A 19,152-nucleotide genomic window follows, 5' to 3' on the forward strand; every position below is an offset into this window, starting at 1 on the left:
GGGGAGGCGCCGGCGCTGAGACCCTCTCCTCACCCCACAGGCCTCACTGCTCATCACTCTGAACACACTGGAACCCACTCCCAAGGAACCAAGAGCCCTGCCTGTCCGTACATGCTTGCCCAGAGAACATGGACGCCAGAACACGTTCAGAAGAGATGTCAACATTTGAGAGAAGAGAAGGAAGCCAGGGGTCACAGCCAGGCGACAGCACCCACCCCGGCTCAGCGTCACCTTCCTGTCTCTCCCACTCGCCAGCAGAGTGTGGCCAGTGGCCGGTGTCAAGCCCTCTGGATGGACAGGGCAGCCTCTGCTCTCACCACACCCCCTGGCACCTGGAATCCCCCTGCCCTGTCCCACTGTGCCCTCTGCCGGGTGGCCCACAGTCCAGCCCCAGGACACGGGATGTGCAGGGGGGTGCCCGGCGGAAGCAACTTGGGCACTGATACAACACACCACACTCACACTAGAAAAAGCTGGCACTTTTTATTAATGGTAGGTGACTAATAAATACATTACGGCAGCCAATAAATTATTACAATGACTAGAGATTTATTAAACCAAAGAGTCACTCTTCTTACAAAATTACAGTTAATAAGGGGTGGGTGGGAGTGGGGCTGGGAGGTGGGACCACTGTACCTAAGACAGGAGGTTTGCTAAGGAAGGAAGGGGGTGCCCAGGTCCACCTCTGCCGGCCACAGGAGGGGAGGATGCAGGGGGACCGAGGCAGAGGAGACAGGGAGGTGAAGGGCCTGGCTGCTCGGGGAGGCGGCAGGTATGGGGGTGCAGGGGTGTGGGGGGCAATGAGAGGACAGGCCACAGGAGAGCGGTGCCTGTGAGCCACTGGCTCTGCAGGGAACGGGCCGTGTGTTCAGGCTGGTGGTCTGGGTGCACGGGGTCTGGGTGGGCCTTCTCTGCTTCTGCCCAGGCCAGGCTCTCCCCTGACAGGGGCCTTCACCTGTTGGGGTGGGGTCTGCCTGGAGCCCCCCGGGGAAGGCCTTACTTTGCTCCCGGCCCAGAGGGCTGAGACTCGCCTTTCCGGGGGAGGGGGTGCAGTCGGGGGCAGCACTCACAGACCCTGGTCCTGACCTGGCTGTCCTGTCTGGTCTCATTGCCGTGGGCAGCTGGACCCTTCTCTCTGTAGGCCTGTGGGTTGACATCGGGGGGACTGTCTGGGGGATGCTGGCCTCTGGCACCCCAGGTTGAATCTCTGGTGGCCCTGGAGCCGGAGCCTCGGGCTTCAGTTCCTGAGAACTGCCAGGCTGTGCCCGAAGGCATCCAGAAGGCTCAGGGAAGGGCAGGGGCCACCCGCCGAGGCTCCGTGTGCCCTACTCGCAGAGACGGGGTTAGGATACTGCCTGGTCTGGAGAAAAGGCTGGGGCCCGGACTGCGGTGGATTTATTCACCAAGAGCCATGTGCTTGGCCTGCCCTGGGTCAGGCCAGAGAAGAGGGAGGGGCCAGGAGAGATGTGGGCCAGAGTGGAGAACCGGCAGGATCATGCACCAGGCAGAAACTGTCCCAGGGCAGGGAGGGGTGAAGCCAGGGGATAACCTCTCCCCTTGCAGGACTCACCCCAGCAGAAGGGAAGGGCCTGGGTGAGGTGATGCCTGGGTCCTCCCCGCTGGGGAGGGCTGTTTAAGGACAGCCTTGCTGCGGGGGCTCCGGGTAGGGAGGGCGCTTGTGAAGTCACAGAGGACCGTTGTGGGGGCAGGGTGCCTCCAGTTTCTGTCACTGGGGCGTGGAGCTGGGTATGGTGGGGGGGTGCTGGGAGGCCCAGATACCAGGGTATCCCGTCACCAGATACCAGGGTGGCTGTCTGCCCGAGCTGTGCCTCCTACCCCCATGTGGCCATGGGCCCCCAGGCTCTGCTGCAGCCAGACAGGACAGGGGCCAGGGTGCTAGGCCTCTAGTGCTCCATGGAAGGAGGCCCCAGAACCGTATTGTCTGAGCTGTCGGTGAGAGGCCCCGAGCCGTGCTGTCTGCTCAGGGCTGGGGCAACCCCTGCCCCCTCCTCAGGGCAGACCTCACAGGCTCCACTGAGCCCATCTGAGGGCCTCAGGCACTGCCTCCTCCAGTCAGGCCAGAGCGCCTTGGGGCCTCTCCCTGCTCTCTGTGGGAAGGCCAAGCGCCCGCTCTTTCTGGGGCAATCGGCGCAGGACACAGACGCTGCCCACAAATCCAGACGGCAGGTGCAGCCTTCACGGGCTCGGCGAGGGCGCCCCTCCCAGAATCAGGTTCCCTTTGGCCTGATGACTAGAGGCCCTCAGAGGTCTGAAGCATGGCCTCTGGGGGGGCACACATGGGGTGACCCAGTCTGGTCACTCGTAACACCGCCCCCAGCACCCCCACACCCACGACGGAGCCAAAACTCATCCGTCACCTCAGTTGCTCCTCCACAGGGTGGAGCTGCCTGTAACGATGCGGATGGGAGACGCAGTGGACAGAAGGGAATTTCACCCCTAGACACCTGCTCCGTGGGGGCTGTGACTAGACAGCCAGGGACCCCTGGGCAGGCCGGGGTCAGAGGGCAGGAACAGCACAAGAAGCTGAGAAGGGTAGAGACAGGGGAGGCCGCCCAGGGGACAGAGGGGTAGGAAGGCCCCAAGCAGCCCACTCCCCAGCCTCCTAATGCTGTAGGCAGGGTGGGCTGGGGTCTGGGGCCCTCCCACCTGCCTGCTGCTCAGGACAGCTGGTGACCACCATCTCCAGGATGACGGCCTTAAAGATGGGGCTTGTCAGCTGTTTTTGAGCCTGGGGGTCACAGGACAGACTGAGGGGCACAGTTGGTCATACCCAGGGTGGTGGTGCCCGGAAATAACAGCGACGTATTCAGCACTGGGCAAGATGGCCTGACAGGGCTGGGCTGCCCACACAGGACACGGAGGCATTTGGCTCCAGGGGCCTGATCTCTGCCACGACCCAGCACCCGGTACAAGGCACAGCACACAGCAAGGCAGACAAGACCGAAACGGACCTGGGCTGGCAGGGCGGCTCCTGTGGCCTGGATGCTTGGCGAGTTCCCATGAGACCAGGGGCAGCAGCGGAGAGCCAGGTGGGGGACGGGCTCAGCCGCCCCTGCGGGCATTTGGCACTAGGGCAGGTGCCCTGGCTCTCCCATGCACCACCCAGAGCTCTGCCTGTGGGAAACAAGAAGCCCAGGGCTCCCGGCTGCAGGGCAGTCGGGGGCTGCACTGGGAGTTCAGGGGTCCTGCCTGACCCGGGACCGAGCAGAGCCCGTGTGGGGTCTGGAGGAGCAGAGGGCCTGAGGAGGGAGGAGCTGGAGCCCCCTCGAGGGGGAGCCCCTCGCTTCCCATAGGCGCATATGTCTCCCTAGGCAGAGCCATCATTCAAGACACAGAGCCACCACCCAAGCACATGGGGTGTGTGCCAGGCTGTGGGTTGGCAGCATCAGCCAGCGAGGGGCGCCCAGGAGAGAGGGGGTGGTGTGTTCACCATCCCAGGCCAGCCAGGGCCTGAGTCAGCAGGAGGAGTCACCCCACCCTTTTCTGCTCAGGTATCTCAGGAACAAAGCTCCTCCAAGGGGTCTTGGTCCAGAGGAGGGGACTGGGTGTGTGTGTGGGCCAGGATACACCCCTCACAGGGCACTCCAGTGTGGTGAGCCCGTCCACGTGCTTTCCTCTGCCCCCTGAGCTGGCGGGACCCCAAAGGCTGCGAACAGACTCTCCTATTTCTTCACCAAGACAGGAGGAGGCTGGGACACTGGCTACAGGGGCCGTGTTCACACCTCTCCTGGGCCTCCTCCACCCCAGGATCTCCAGTCCCCAGGCCCCCTGGGGCCCCAGCAGGTTTGCACTGGATTCACCCTGAATTCAAGACAAAAAAGCATATCCGCTCACACCCCAGAGTGGCTGCCCGAGACCCGGCTGAGGGGAGAAGTAGAGGAACCACCCTGCGGTCTGCAAAGGCGGGCTGTGAGGCCCCCACGGCAGTCAACACAAGTGCCACTTCCCCTGGGCCTCCCCTCCCCACGGCCTTCCTCCATCGACCTCTGTCCAGGCACCGCGGGACTCGACCTTCCCACCACCCCCCACACACCTCTGCAAGAAGTCAGTCTCAGGAGCATTTGCAGACCTACGAGAGTCGGGGGTGGCGGTTCCCCAGGAGGGTGTTGGGGAGCCCAGAGAAGGAAGGGCTGGCGTCCAGGGGGCAGAGATCCAAGGGGAGGAGGAGGGAGGCAGTGGCTGAGGCCTGAGCACCCCCAGACCCACACACAGCTGGTGGCCTGGTCCCACCCTGGCTTTTTGGTGACGGAGCTGCCCTCAACCAGAAAGACCCCAAAAAAAGCTGAGCAGTGGCTCCCACCGCCCCCACCCCTGCACAGCCTCAGACGACAGGAGGAGACCCCAAGACTTCGAGCGTGAATCACCGCACAGAGCACACACCCACTCCGGCGGCCTTGACCCCAGAGCCCTGTCCCCCAGGGAAAAGACCCGGCGACGAAGCAGAGGCTGGCGAGTCGCCCATCGCGGCAGGTGTGGGCACTCGGCCTCCCGACCAGCCCCGTTACCACGTGTTCTGGCGTCTGGGGCCAGGGTGGCCAGAGGGCGCTTCCTGTCCAGCCCCCCTGGTGCCAGCCGCTGGCGCTTCCTTGTCAAGGGCAGAGAGTGGGCTGGGAGGTGGCGGAGCGTGGGCTCCAAGGTGGGCTGGGGCAGCAGGGTGGCAGGCGGCTGGGCAGTGAGGCCAGGGCTCAGTAGAGGCCACAGCCCCGAAGGTTTTTGGCGATGATGACGTCCGTCACGGCATCAAAGACAAACTGGATGTTGTTGGTGTCGGTGGCACAGGTGACATGGGTGTAGATCTCCTTGTGGGCGGACTTGTTCTTGCTCTCATACTGGGCCTGGATATAAGCCACGGCTTCTGTGAAGGAGTTGGGGCCTGCGGGAAAGACCAGGTCGGCAGCTGGTGAGGCGAGGCCCCCACCCGGGTGCCAGTCAGGCCACAGGCCAGGGAGTGGACACCAGGGGCCCCTTAGTGACTCCCTTGCAGGAGGAACCTAACAACAGCTCAGCGCAATCAACAGCGGGTTATGAAATCAAGTCCGCAGCTCATGTCCAGTTTAAAAACAATGAAGGAAGCGAGAGCGCAGACCTCACTGGGCCTCACCGGCACTAAGGGTCGGGTGCTGTTTCAGGGAACTCCTGTTTCAACTTTTATAGATGCACCTACAGGTTCCTGACGCAAACAGGCTTCCTTCCTGGGGGTCCTGCCCAAAGAAGCCTGAACCAGCGCTCACAGGGGATCAGAAGTCTGCCAGCCCCTGCAGGCTGTCTTCTGCCAGTGGCCACTCCTCGGAGCAGATGGGTATGCCCTTGGCCGCTGCTGGGCAAGCCGGTGGACACTCAGCAGCACCTGCGAGCTGCCCTGGCCTCTTTCCTCTCATCCCCTCCTGCCTCCTTGTCACGTCCACCTTCCAGGGCTGAAGAACTGTCTGGCCCCCCGACTTGCTGCCACACTGCTCTGTGGGGTTTCAGGAGAGCAGCTGCTGTTCAGGGAGGAACAGAAGGGACTCCTGGCTTTGCCTGAAGCCTCCACAGGCCCAGGCAGGGTTGCCAGACCCACCAAGGGACGGAGGGAGGGAGGGAAGGGGCTGGGTTTGGAGCCACAGTGCAGACCGGAAACCCGGGAGGGGCACACCTGCGGGGATGGGGGATACCTAGCCCCTCGGCATAGGGGCACAGACCACCAGGCCTGGCCTGGAGGGCCTACTAGACCACAGCTCTTTCCTAAATCTGTGCTGGAGGTGAGGGAGAGGGTCCCTGGGACCTCATCAGCCCCAAACTGGCCTTGGTGACTGACTCCCTTGCTTCTTGCTGCCCTGTGGGCCACAGTCTCGGCCACTTAGGGCAGGATGCACGGACCCTCCACAATTCATATATGACTAAACAGAGGCCGACTGGTGTGCGCACAGGGTGCTGAGCCCAGCCCGCCTCTGGCCGTGTGCTGCTGGGGTCTGGCCCGGGGGGCTGTCAGCCGAATCTCAAGGGAGGGGAGAGACTGTGAGCTGCACCACTTGCCCAGCTCTGAGCCGTGGCCCCCACGTCCACTCCTGGGGAGTTGGGGTTCAGCCTGGAGGCTCCCCTACACCAAGCTGGGACTCTGACTCCCCTTGTGCTCTCCAGGCTGGGGGCTGGGCAGGCTGGAGATGCCCACTTCTGCTTCCACTTGTCTCTCTGACCAGGCCCTGGCCATCCTGAAGAGCCAGTGGGCCTGTGGGCTATTCCAGCCACGCTGCTGCTCCCCGGGGGCCTGGTCAGGCTGCCCGCCCACCCACAGCCGGGTGACCCTGCCGCAACTGTGACAAAGGTGGCCTCTGCCGGCCACGGCGTCCTCTGCAGGGAGGTGTGAGCAAGACCGTTCATGAGGCTCTCGCATCCGGCAGGCTTTTTGACTCATAACTACCCATGTGGGGGTGCCCTCAGGGTACTTCTCAGTTGTAATCACGGTCACAAAAGCGTGTTCAGTGAGCACTTACTATGCGCCCACTGCGATGCTAATAAGCTCATTCCTGCTCACTTTGTCCTCCTGGCAACTCTGGGAGGAAGGGATCGATAATCACAGTGATTACCCATCTCACAGATGTGGAAACTGAGGCTCTGAGAGGTTGTATAACCTGCTGTGAGTGGCAGAGTGGGGGCAGGAACCCTGGGCTGTCTGGCTCAAAGCCCCATCTTCACCCCAGCATCATCTTGGTGTTACCACTGTACTGACAGCCTCTACATACAGACGACCGAGCTGAGGTCCAAAGGCTGCCAGGGTCAAGGGCTTGTAAGTGGCCACGCCAGGATTTCAGCCCTGCTTCCGCTGACTAGGAAGCCCAGCTGGCTGCCCCGGGCCCCTTGCTACAGCACGTTACAGGGAGGCGGGGGGCCTGCCTTCGGCTCTGTGCTGGATCCTCTGGGGCAGAGCCTGGTGCGTCTGCAGCGCATGGTGAAGGGGGACGGAGAGGCCCCTGCAGTCCCTGTGAGAAGCGGCCATCTCTACCTGTGTACTCCGGAAAGCAGATGGTGAGCGGGGACTTCTTGATCTTCTCTTCGAATATGTCTTTCTTGTTAAGAAATAGGATGATGGACGTGTCCGTGAACCATTTGTTGTTGCAGATGCTGTCGAAGAGCTTCAGTGACTCGTGCATGCGGTTCTGCAACAGAACGGAGGAGAGGCGAGTGAGGCCCATGCGGCGCCCGGGGCCCTGACCCACCGCGGCCAGTGACACAGCGGGACAAGCAAAGGGACGGTCTGCCAACACGGCTGAACGCACCACCAGGGACAGAGACGCGACGACCCACAAGGACAAGGACCTGGTCCCTGCTGCATTCGACACGCGGGTGGGGTGGGGGTGGAGCAAGGAGCAGGGCAGGGCAGGGGAACACTGCCCCTTCCCAAGAGAGGGCTGACCCGGGCGGGGGCAGTGAGGTCGCCGGAGGACTCCAGCCCACCACGGAGGGGACATGCACCATGCACGTGGGGGCAGGACCCCGCCACCCTCCACAGCCCACGTGGGACCCCGGGGCATGCAGACGGCACTACAGGGGGTCGCACTCGGCTCCACCAGCAGGGGCGGGAGGATGCACGCGTTCAGCTGGGGATCATTAACCGAGGACTGAGGCATCCTCGCATTAATCCAGAGTTGGAAGCAGACACCAGGGGGACAGCGACGGGGGAGTGCTCTTGCTGTGGCCTTGGTCTGGTTGGGGACTGGGTGGGTTGCCTGGGCCGTGGCTGGGCTGGGGGCAGCTCTGTGTGAGCTGCTTATCGAGACTGTTTTCCCAGTAGAGGGGCCAGAAGAACCCCAAGATGAAAGCCAACAAAACAGATTAAAACAGAGAGGAAGATAAAAAACCCAGAAAACATGAGAGAAGGAAAGAGAGGGGAAAAAAACCCCCCAAAACTCCCAATTAGTTCAACCAGTCTCAGGCCAGGAAGTACAAGCTGATCCGTCTGGGCCCCCGGGGCAGGTTCCAGAGACCACGGCCACCCTGGGGCTGTGGACCGTGTGCCTGGAGATGGAATGCAAGGTAGGGCGCACCAGCCTAGGCCAGCCGGTGAGGAGGGTGGGACATGGGAGTAGGGGCAGGCTTCACAGCAAAGTCACCCGGCGGTGCCCTGGGAACCTGCTGCTTTCAACTCTTAGCTGACGGTCTCAGCTGGAAGGAGGCGCTTCATACCTGCCCGACTTGCAGCGTCTCTCAGAATCTGCTCATGGGTTTGGCCTTGGTTTGCCAAGTTAAGGCCCTGCAGGCGGCGGTGACGGTGCTGCTGCTGAGAAGTTGTGGCAAGTGAGGCCCAGGGCCGCGGGGGTCCGGGCTGTGGCGGGCAGGGTGGCCGGCCGGTGGGCGCGCAGCCACCAGCCCCATGGCTCCTGGCCAAGCTCCAGGAGCCCCCAGACACATTTTTCTCAGGCAGCCCCAATTCTCGCCCCGGCCAGTCCAGGCTGAGAGGGCGGAGCAGGGCTGACCAAAGAGGAAAGTGGACGACTAAGGATGGGTCAGCGGCTGGAGCGCTTGCTCCCGGGGGCAGCACGTGCGAGTCCCACCACTTGGCCTCAAGTGGAGCTCCTGGGCAGAGTCGTGTTGCAGTTGCCGTCTGCTACGCGAAGGGTCCCGAGCGAGCGCAGGCACTCTTACAGCCCCCAGCCCCAGGGGTCCTCAGAGCCGCCCAGAGGCCGCTCGCCGTGGGCTCCACTTTACAGAGGAGCAGGTGGAGCGGCCGCCACACTCCCACGGTGCCAGCGGTGGCACTAGACCCCGGGCTATGTCCACCAGGCCCTGGACACACAGGCAGGGCGCTATTCTCACTGGCACCATGGCAAGGAGCTGCCTCTGCGGGCTCTTGTCGAGTGGTGATGCCAACGCCCGAGCTCTGGAGAGGCTGCTGTTCTCTCCCGGGTGGAAAGGAACCCAGGAAGAGCCCATTCGCGACCCCACACGCTGTGGCTTCCCGAAGGTCCTCGGACCCAGCCTTTGTGAAGAAGGGCAGGGAAACAGGGGAGAAGGAGCTGAGGGAGAGGATGGGAGAGAGACAGTGAAAGTAGGAAGGCGAGGAGGAAGGCACTCCAAAACGGGCCCTGATCCAGAGCGAGGGCTGGCAGGCCGTAAGACCGGGAGGGCCGTCTGAGCGTGAGGCCCGGTACCTGCCGGGTTCACCTGAGGCCTGCAGGCCACAGAGCTTGGGACTCTGTGGCTGCCAGACCTGCTCCGAGGTCCTCTGCTCTGCCCATGCTCCAGAGGCCAGTGCGCACCTGTTCCTGAGAGGGACTTGGGGCTTGGGACTGAGCCGGGAGGGTCCCCAAGAAGAGGCCTGGGGCCCTCGACACTCCACTGCTTGGTTTTCTTCCAAATTCACGGCAGAATTGGCTTCCTGCACCAGCCCTGCTTCCCACTCCCAGGCATAGCAAGGAGAAGAGATGAACCAAATGGAGCTCAGACCACACGGTGGCCAGGCGGACTGTGAACAGTGGGTCCAGAAGCAGGGTCAACCGTGGATCAGTGAGAGATATGCTGGGGTGGTCTCTGTGCGCAGTGCCTTATGAGGGCAGCGGGAGCCGACCTGGCCTTCAGGATAGTCAGTGGGTCCAGGTCTGGGGGTCTTACACACCACAGCTCCTGAGGCCACTGATAACAGTGCTGGAGTTGGAAAGAGCTGCACAGCTGGGGTCCCAGAGCCTCGCCCCGGAACACGGCAGGGTTTGTGGGGCTCCGCTGATGCCCCGCTCAGAAGTGTTCCAGGGACCGAAGAAGAAAGGGCCAGGGGGACAGGTCAGCATGTGGCACGAGTCCTGATGGCCCACCCGGCCAGTGACTCTGGCCCCATCCAACCACAGCACCGTCACTGCATAATCCCGACCTCGCAGAACGGCGGCGCCTCCTCCCATAGCACCACACCCCAGAGCCCAGCACACCTTAGTAGCAGCCCCGTGGGACCAGCAGGCAGGACCGACGATGAGACAGACCCAGAAAGAAGACAGCCTCGCTCAAGGCCCACCATGACGACCCCAGTCCTAAAACCTCAGCACCAGGGCTCTGTGCCTGCCTGCATCACACACAAGAGCTAACAATTGCCAAGAATGTGACCCCACGGCCCAGAAGCCCCACCTCAGCGGGTGCTTGTCTCCTGAGACCCCGCCAGGCCCACCTCTCTGTGGGCAGCTCAGTGGGCCCCCAGCTCCGGACAACCCCCAGGGACGACACGAACACCAGCCCAGGGCTGCTAAGCCAGAGACGGTTCCAAGTCCTTGAAGATTCTCACCCCACTGCCCACACCCCACCAGGCGGGTATGATGGTTACACCCCTAAGACAGAGAGGGTGCTCCCTGAATCCAGCAGCAAACCAGGGCCAGGCCCAGAGAAAGACAGCACTCCTGCAGAGAGGGCCCCCCTCTGAAGTTCCCCCCAGCCTGGCAGTTCTCCGAGGCCCCAGACTGAAGACGCAGTGACGGAAGGTGGGAACCCAGGCTGGCGCCCTCCAGGGGAGGGGCCTGTGCCCCCTGACCCCGTCACTCACCATGAGCCCTGGTCCATGGCCCAACCCTCTGCCAGCCCCGTCCACTGCTCAGGGAGGGCTGTCGGGGCTAAGAACTGCTATTTCTGTCTTACATACATTCTTGCTTGACTGCACCCTGGTTTCATTTAGGATTTGCTTAACTTGGTTCTGACCCGACGGCCTCTGCGACTCTGCTCTGTTTACTGAAGAGGCTCTTACTGCCTGACCCCTGGCGTCTGCACACAGCCTCTGAGAATGGGGCCCACGGCTGCCTTCACTGCATTGGCATCATGAGGCAACTGGCTGAAGTCAGGAGAGAGGTGGGAACAACCTAGCCAACGAAGGAGCCCCCTACCCCCACAGCCGGCTCCACCCGAGAGCCACCGTGGGCCGCTGAGGCTGGGCGGGCGGGGGCCACTCACCGTGGTCTCGTCTTCGTGGAGCACCTGGTCATAGCCGCTGAGCGCGACACAGAAGATGATGGCCGTGACGTCCTCGAAGCAGTGAATCCACTTCTTGCGCTCAGACCGCTGGCCCCCGACGTCGAACAGCCTATCGGGAAGACAGGGGAGCTGCGGGTGGGGGTAGGGAGACCCCAGCAGGTGTGGGGACACTGGTTGAGCTGAGGGGTGGGGGAGGAAGGCTGCTGTGCACACAGCAAGCCTCCCAAGGAGCCTCGCTCCGGGCTGAGGACTGAGCACGGCACCCTTGGGGCGGGGTGGCCATCACTGCTCTGTCCTGGGACTGGGCAGAGCCCCACACAGCGACGCCAAGACCTGCCCCTGTGTCTCAGGGCTGTCGCTAAGGGGTGACCTCGGCTGGACATGCCTTTGCGAGCCCCTGGCTTTCTGAGCATGTCTGTTCGTGTCTGTGGTCTGTGGAAGCCCCAGAGCAGCCTGGGAGGCACAGAGGGAGGCGGGCAGGGACCTGCAGCTTCCACATGGAGGCACAGTGAGGCAGCAAGGGGTTGAGTGCAGGGTGCCGGTGGGAGTTGGGGTGAGACCGAGGTCTGTCTGCAGACAAAGCCTCTGCTCTGCGCCTTCCCTCCCTCACCCCTTCTCAGACATCATCCCCCGGGGCATGAGAGCTATCAGGGGAGACGGTGGTAGAGGGGCTTTGGTCCTGGAAGTGCGAAGTCAACCTCACATCTAACGCCCTGAGTGCAGATCCCAGGCCTGATGCACAGCTGCCGGGGTGGGCTGGGCCCCAACCCGCCGACAGAGGAGAGCAACCGCAGGCCGGAGCCCACAGCGGGCCTGGAGCAAGGACACAGGTCAGGTCCTCATCCCGTCACCGCCTCCCTTGGACCCTGCTTCTCCATCTGAAATACTGGGCCCTGGTGACAGTCTCTGAGGCCCCTTCACAGCATGTACTCTTCAGCTGCTGCGGGTCGGGCGCCCCCAGCCCAGCTCCACACCTTCTGCCCTGAGCGGTGAGTGGGAGAGACCGAGGGATTAGAGCACAGGGGCATCTCGTGGGGCTGCCTGGCCCATCCCTGCCTTCCTCGGGTTCAGGGGAGGCCTCAGGCAGCCTCACGGGGATGGAGACAGAACCCCAGCCCTTTGTCTGTGTGGGAGCAGGCGGGGGCTGGGCCTCAGGCTGGGCAGGGCCAGGCAGCGGCCTCACACGGGTCTACTGGTCTACTGTCCCAGCCATTCTGGCCTCTCCTCCTGCTCCACCCAACACCCAGAAACCACACCTGGGAGGCAGCTGGAGGCAGCTAGGGGCACCAGGCCTCAGGGCATGCAAGCTGCCCCAGGTGGTGCTATGACCCCTATGGTGCTCAGACCCTGGGCCTGAGCTGTGTTCTGTGCTGGGGAACAGACTTGCTCCTCCAGGCCTTAGTTTCCCCTATATACCTGGAGAGGGTGGGCCAGCTGATCTCCAAGCCCTTTCCAGCTGTGAGATGACATGGGTCCTTGGGTCACACAAAACATGTCGCTTAGGTTCGCCCGCCCTTATTCCCCATGCCTCCATGCCTTCAAAGACCACCTGGGTGATCCACCATCCTCCCCCTCGGAAGTCACGCAGGGACAGGACTCCCTTCCTTTGTCTGCTTGAATCCTCCCTGTTCCTCAGAGCCCCCCTCCAGGACGCTTCTGCCAGGAAGCCTCCCCGCTCACCGCAGCCCCCGACCTTGGTGGCAAAGAGGCGCACACACAGGTCCCTTCTTGCATCCAATGCTTGTCCAAACTTGAGAGCTCCCCGAGACAGGAATGCTCCAGATGAGCTGAGGCCGAGGCAGGGGTCGCCCGTGTCTCGGCACCCTCTCCAGGGCTGGGGAGTCTCCCTGGGCCTCACCTGAAGTGGAGGTTCTTGAATGTGAAGTGGGTTTCTACGATGCCGGTGGTTTTGACCCTGGTTCGGAGGATGTCCTGCTCGGTGGGCTGGTAGTCGGCGGCCCCGATCCGGTCCAGGCTGTCCAGGTAGCTGGGGACGGCAGCACACAGGACCGTGGACCAGGTGTGGGCACTGCCCTCCCAGAGCGCTAGCCCCGACCCAAGCCAGGGAGGGATGGCATCACCCGTCCAGGGCCAGGCATGGGGCGGAGCTGAGGAAGAGACACTCATGTCCCGGCCTCAGGCGCTCAGAGCCTCTGACTCAGACCAAGGGCTTCGTGCACAGTTCCAGGCTCGCTCAGACAAGGTCAGACTTTTCAATGAGACTAACATGTTTATGGGCTTCCCAGGCGGCGCTAGTGGTAAAGAACCTACCTGCCAATGCAGGAGATGTAAGAGACTCGGGTTTGTTCCTGGGTCGGGAAGATCCCCTGGAGGAGGGCGTGGCAGCCCGTCCTAGTATTCCCGCCTGGAGAACCCCGTGGAAGCCTGGTGGGCTACAGCCCATAGGCTCAAAGAGTCGGACATGAATGAAGCAACCCAGCATGCACACATGTGTTTCTAACACTGTCATTTCTTCATCTTAAAATAACAATGGGCTAAAGTTAGCTTCTAGTCTTTTTGTGCATTATCATGTTCCACCCTTAATTTCTTAAGGTAAATGTATTATTTCCTAGATTAGAAAACTCAGGTTTTCTAATGAAGGTGAGTGCCTGGCCCAGCCCTGAGTCAGGGTTTGGGATCCCACTTCCTAACGGTACCCTGCAGTGCTTCCCAGAGGCCCTCTGCGCCTCCGCCTGCCTCTCGCGCTCCTCAGGTTTACCAGGGGGCTGTTGCATCTTCCCATCTGATGCTCCTGGGAGAGAGGCCCAGAAGCCACACAGACAGGCAGGGGCGGGGCCTCGCTGGGACCTTAGGCATCATGGCTCCTGCCATGCCATCACTTGCCCTGGAGACAGACCCGGCCTGTGCATTTGGTCCTCCAAGGCCACACGCTGGGAAGGCTTTAGGGGTTGGTATGGGTTAAGGTTTGAACCCTAAGCCAGGTTGGGATCCAGGAAACTAGGAAGGAGGGAGCTCGCTCAGACTGGCAGGAAGATTCAGTGACCCACAGGGCCAGCTGGGCTACCCATCCCTGTGCAGGGAGAGTCACATGCAGCCCACAGGGAGCAACCTCGAGGGTCTGAATCATGGCGTGATGTGGGAGTCCCAGGTTGTGCACAGAGGAGCCAACTTCGTAAGCACCCACTCTAGACCTGCTGGCAGGGCAGGGCTGGGAAGGGCAGACGCCTCCACCAAGGAGGGTGTCCACTGGTAAACCAACAATCCAAGCTGCCTCAAATCCTTCTGAGAATTCTCCCTAAGTAAACATAGCTGATGTTGGTCCCAGGTTCAGGGAAGGTGAGCTTGCAGCCACACTCCTAGAAAGGGGGTGACACTGCTATGCGGGGTCAAGGCTGGGTCTGCCCGACTCCAGAGCCGGTGCTCTTACACAGGCCTCCAGGCCTCCTCTCTGCTGTGGAAGGAGGGAGGCTGAGACGGCAGAGCAGACCTGAAAGCCCTGGCCGCCGTGGAGCCTCCTCGCCAGGCCCATGGGCATCTGGGTGGCCTCCAACCTCAGCCTGGAGCAGGTCCTCCCAACCTCTCTGTACGTGTCCCTCCCCTGCCCACACTGCCTTTGCCCAGAAGCGGTGCTGGTTTCAGGAGCCTCCTCCTGTCATCCCCAGCTGGAGACCTGGGCTGGGAGCCTCTGGTCTTGGCCCCATCCCAGCTGGGGAGCCCTCCTTTAGGCAGACAGCCTGGCCCTCCATCTCTCTGCTGGCTGAGCCTCATGCAGGGAGGCGGCCACGGGAGGGTAGAGGCTGCGCTCAGGGGACTGTGCGCCTGCTGTGTCTGCTGCCTTCCGACTGTCCTGGGTGCTTTGGGGCCCTCCCGGAGCCTCTGTTCCTGGGGGTGTGTGCATGAGGTAATTAGCAAAGAAGTAAGGAGAAGGAAATGGCAACCCACTCCAGTATTCTTGCCTGGAGAATCCCATGGATGGAGGAGCCTGGTAGGCTACAGTCCATGGGGTCACAAAGAGTTGGACACAACTGAGCGACTTAAGCTGTACAACATGTCAGGAGGTGGTAAGTGTCAGGAGGGAAGACTCAGACTATCAGTAGGGGAAGGCCGCCTGGGGGCCGCTGTTTGGTATCAGGTGGGTGGTGAAGGTTCGTGGAGCAGGACAACATTCGAGAGGAGACGGAGGGCAGTGAGGGGATGAGCCTCTCGTGGTCCAGCAGAAGGACCAGTTGGTGCAGAGGCCACACCTGGAGGAGGAGCCAGGCCTGCAGGCGCTGGACAGGAGTCAGGGAGAGGCTGTGCACGGGGCAGGGCAGGGCAGGCAGCGAGCAGTGAGGCTGCAGAGGGTGACGGAGGTGATGGCACAGCACGCAGGCCCCTGAGCTCAGTGTGAGCGCCTGGGCTTTCACTCTGGAGGGCTCTGACCAGAAGGGTGCTTTGCCAGTCACACCTCTAGTGGGGACCCGGGTCTGGGGAACAATGATTCTCCCAAACCATGGAAATAACTACCTTTTACAGCCCTGGCTGGCAGGTGCTGGGGTTTCTGGGCTTCCGGGACCCGTCTTGGAGCCATCGTTCAGAGGGGAGACAGAGTGCTGGCTGTGTTCAAAGACCCACGACAGAGGGAGACCTAGGCCAGATGGCGTCCCCTCGCCCTGAGCCCTGGAGCCTCCCAGCAACGTGAGAGGCCGGCTGGCCTGCCCCCCATGGCTGGGTGGGGACATGTGGCGACTGGGCTCTGGGCCTTGGGGAGCTGCTCACACTGTCTACAGTGTGCGAGTGGGGGGGTGTGTGTGTGTGTGGGGTGTATATGTCTAGGGTGCGAGAGAGAGTATGTGTGTGTGTGAGGTGTGTGTGTGTGTGTGTGGGTGTATGTCTAGGGTGTGAGAGTGTGTGTGTGTGTGTGAGGTGTGTGTGTGGGGGTGTGTATGTCTAGGGTGTGAGAGAGTGTGTGTGTGAGTGAGGGAGGTATGTGTGTGTGTGTGTGTGGTGTGTATGTCTAGGGTGTGAGAGTGTGTGTGTAAGTGTGAGTGAGGGGTGTGTGTGTGTGTGAGGTGTATGTCTAGGGTGTGAGTGTGTGTGAGATGTATGTGTGAGGGGTGTGTTTGTGTGAGGTATATGTGTATGTGTGTGAGGTGTGAGTGTGTGTGTGTGTGAGGGGTGTGTGTGTGAGGTGTATGTGACAATGTGTGTGAGGGGTGTGTGTGTGAGGTGTATGTGACACTGTGTCTGTGGTGTGTAGGTCGGGTGTGAGTGTGTGTGTGTGAGGAGAGTGTGTGGTATCTTTGGGTGTGAGAATTTGTGTATGTGAATGTGTGTGTGTGTGTGTGTGTATGAGGTGTGTGTGAGGTGTATGTGAGAATATGTGTGTGTGAGGTGTGTGTGAGGTGTATGTGAGAATGTGTGTGTGTAAGGTGAGTGTGAGAGTATGTGGTGTCTGTCTAGGGTGTGAGAATTTGTGTGTGTGAATGTGTGTGTGTGAGGTGCATGTGAGAATGTGTGTGTGAGGTGTATGTGAGAATGTGTGTGTGTGAGGTGAGTGTGAGGTGTGTATGTCACCCAGAGTTCTGCCAGGCAACAGCCCTGTTAGGGCTCTCTCTCCCTTCCATCACAATAAATCTACTTCAGGCCCCAGATTCTGTCAGAAGACGAAGGCTAGCAGCTAAAATTACAACAGCAAAGCCACCCTGGCCCAGAAAGTGTTCGAGGGCCTTGGGAACCTGCCTGCGGGCCCCCTGCCCTCGGCAGAGCCCCTCCCAGAGAGCAGAGGGCCGTCTCCTCAGCTCACCTGGGGGAGTTGACAAGTGCTCACTCAAGTCGCTCCTTTCGACTTATCAAGGTAACCACCAGAAGAACTAAAAATAACCCTGTAACTAGCCAAAAACTGGGGGTGGAAGTGGAGAAGAGTGAAGGAAGGAAGGAAAAACGGGAGGGAGGGAGGGGAGCTAAATTCCTCAGCTTTCACAGCTGCAGGCATTAAACACCACTGAGAGCTGGCAGGTCAGGTTTTCTAGACATCACCGGGACAAACAAACAGAGATAGTTAACAGTGGGAGGGGGACAGGCCTGGGAGGAGGAGTCCACTATGAATTTTATATCTTTCCATACTGTTAAAAAGAATTTTTTTTGCAATGGATTGATATTATGATTAGTTAAGTGGCACTCATTTAAGTGGGGGGCACGATTTGATGTCCTGAGGTGCCCCGGAGCCTGGTAGGCTGCCGTCTATGGGGTCGCACAGAGTCGGACACGACTGAAGCGACTTAGCAGCAGCAGCAGCAGCCCCTGAGGGCGGTGGGGGGATGGGAAGGGTCTGGACTAAGGCTGAGCAGGGCGCAGGGAGTGGGAGAGGAAGGGGGCACCCTCTCCAGGCCTGACTAGCTGGGGGTTGGGGGGACACCTGGGTCAGAATTTATGATTTGCGTGCACAGAGAGAGGTGTGGACTTGAGCCTCTGGGCTCACATCCCTGCCACCAAGGTGTCCTGGGGGCTCATCAGGGACTGGAGCCTGGGTCACCACCACCTGGGACTCACAGGACACAAGCGCTTGCCCCCTCTAGGTGTGCAGAGTGGCCAAGTTCCAGTGTCTGTTAGTGGAGGCTGCCTTCTCAGCGCTGGCCTCCTCTGCATCAGCATCAGGGAGACCACCGTTTCTTACTCTCGGCGCTACTGACACTGTGGGTGTGATACTGCTGTGGAGGGCTGTACGATGTGTCTCTAGGAAGTCAGCAGCATCCCTGGCCTCTACCCACTAGATGCCGGTAGCACCACCCTCGTCAGGACAACTGAAAACCTCTCCAGACCACTGCTGGTGTGTTCTGGGGGGCAAAGGGGCCCCGGCTGAGAGGAGGCTGGGCAGATCAGTGTCGGAGCACGTGTGTCCTAACGCAGCGGGGTTTAAGCCCAGAGGTGCCCACTGAAAACCTGGGCACGAGTCTGTAAATGTGAGTGCGTTTTCTGAAAGCTGGAATGCAATCCCAGTGTCTTCAAACAGAAGACGCATCCCTGACCACTGAGGACCATTCCCTGGAGCCCCCGATCCAGGGGCCAAGGACATGTAAACCTCCAGACGCCTGGAGTGACTAGGCTGCAGTGGGCAGTCATGTGGCCCCGTGGTCACTGGAAGGCCCACCTCTCTGCCCTCCCCTCTCTTGCCCACCCACTCTCTCTGGCCTTCAGTGCTTCACCCCCACTTCTTTCCTGCCCTGGGGTCGATCTCTCCCCTCTGTCCTCTACTTTTCCTTATTAGTTGTAATGCAGTATTAAAGTGTATGCCTGACTATTTCACTTATCTGATGGGTTACATATTCCTTATTTTTAAAGATAGAGGAATGGAAAGCTTATTATTTTCTCAAAAAGAAAACCACGTAAGTTATTTTCTGCCTATGTTGCCCTTGATTAGTACTTACGGGGTCAAGGATTCTCCAGGGGAAAAAAAACGTTGCTGCACTGAAACCCTTCCTTCTGGGGGGTGGGGGGCCTGGCCCACTCCAGGGCAGGTGGGTGATGGCTCTGGCCCTCCAGGAGCCCTGCTGTTAGCTGTCTCTTGTGCCCCCGACTTCCCTGGCCTCCTTCTCATCCTGGGGGTCGGGGGATGGGCAGGAGGAGATGCCCCTTCTCCTTCCTTCCTGACACACTAGGCAAAGCATCTCACATCGGCTGCAGCCTCAGCCCAGGACGCCTCCTTGCCCCACCGCCCCCACCTCCAGCCCCTTCCACGCCGCATCGCTGCCCTGCTGGCGGCCTCCTGCCTGCCCAGGACACTCACTATTTGGCAGAGTCATTGAGCTGATACTCCCGGGACCTGTTGAAGCACTCCTGGATCCCCGAGTCGCCCCAGAGTCGCATCATGGCAGAGAGCAGCTCTGGAGAGAAGGGCTCTGTGTCTTCCATCCGACTCACCACGTCACACACCATCTTGGCGTCGGCCTGTGAGGAGACGAGAACATGGACAGAGTCTGTTATTTGTGGGCACAACAACGATCACTGGTTGGTGACCCCACTCTCGAGTCCTCTGAACCCCGCCACCCTCCAAGAGAGCAAGAGAGACAGATACCCCTCCACCCGCCCCAGGCCTCGGCTCAGGAAGTGAGCAGGAGGCAGCAATCTGCAGGTGGCCTTCCGGGTGGGAAAGAAGGAAGGGGGCAAGGTCAACACCTGGACGGCGCATGGCTGACAAAAGATTCTATACCAAGGTGCTTGTGTGCTAAGCTGCTTCAGTCGTGTCTGACTCTGTGCGACCCCATGGACTGCAGC

General features: G+C 60.9%; 1 protein-coding gene across 4 annotated transcripts in view; it reads right to left on the minus strand.

Moving 5' to 3' along the window:
• GNAO1 (G protein subunit alpha o1) overlaps positions 1 to 19,152 on the minus strand; it is a 180,294-nt gene that overhangs the window by 7,973 nt on the left and 153,169 nt on the right. For 2 of the 4 annotated variants that reach the window (XM_055551320.1, XM_055551319.1), the window contains exons 4-6: positions 18,665 to 18,825; positions 12,797 to 12,925; positions 10,918 to 11,047 (exon numbers count right to left, since the gene is read on the minus strand). In XM_055551320.1, the coding sequence (XP_055407295.1) occupies positions 10,918 to 11,047; positions 12,797 to 12,925; positions 18,665 to 18,825 (420 nt within the window). Of the gene's footprint in view, positions 1 to 4,066; positions 4,895 to 7,000; positions 7,155 to 8,181; positions 8,321 to 10,917; positions 11,048 to 12,796; positions 12,926 to 18,664; positions 18,826 to 19,152 lie in introns of those variants that run through there. The other 2 variants (XR_008703762.1, XM_055551318.1) reach the window with 2 other exon arrangements.

Source organism: Bubalus kerabau, chromosome 17, assembly GCF_029407905.1.
Source record: "Bubalus kerabau isolate K-KA32 ecotype Philippines breed swamp buffalo chromosome 17, PCC_UOA_SB_1v2, whole genome shotgun sequence".
Taxonomy (NCBI): Eukaryota; Metazoa; Chordata; class Mammalia; order Artiodactyla; family Bovidae; genus Bubalus; species Bubalus kerabau.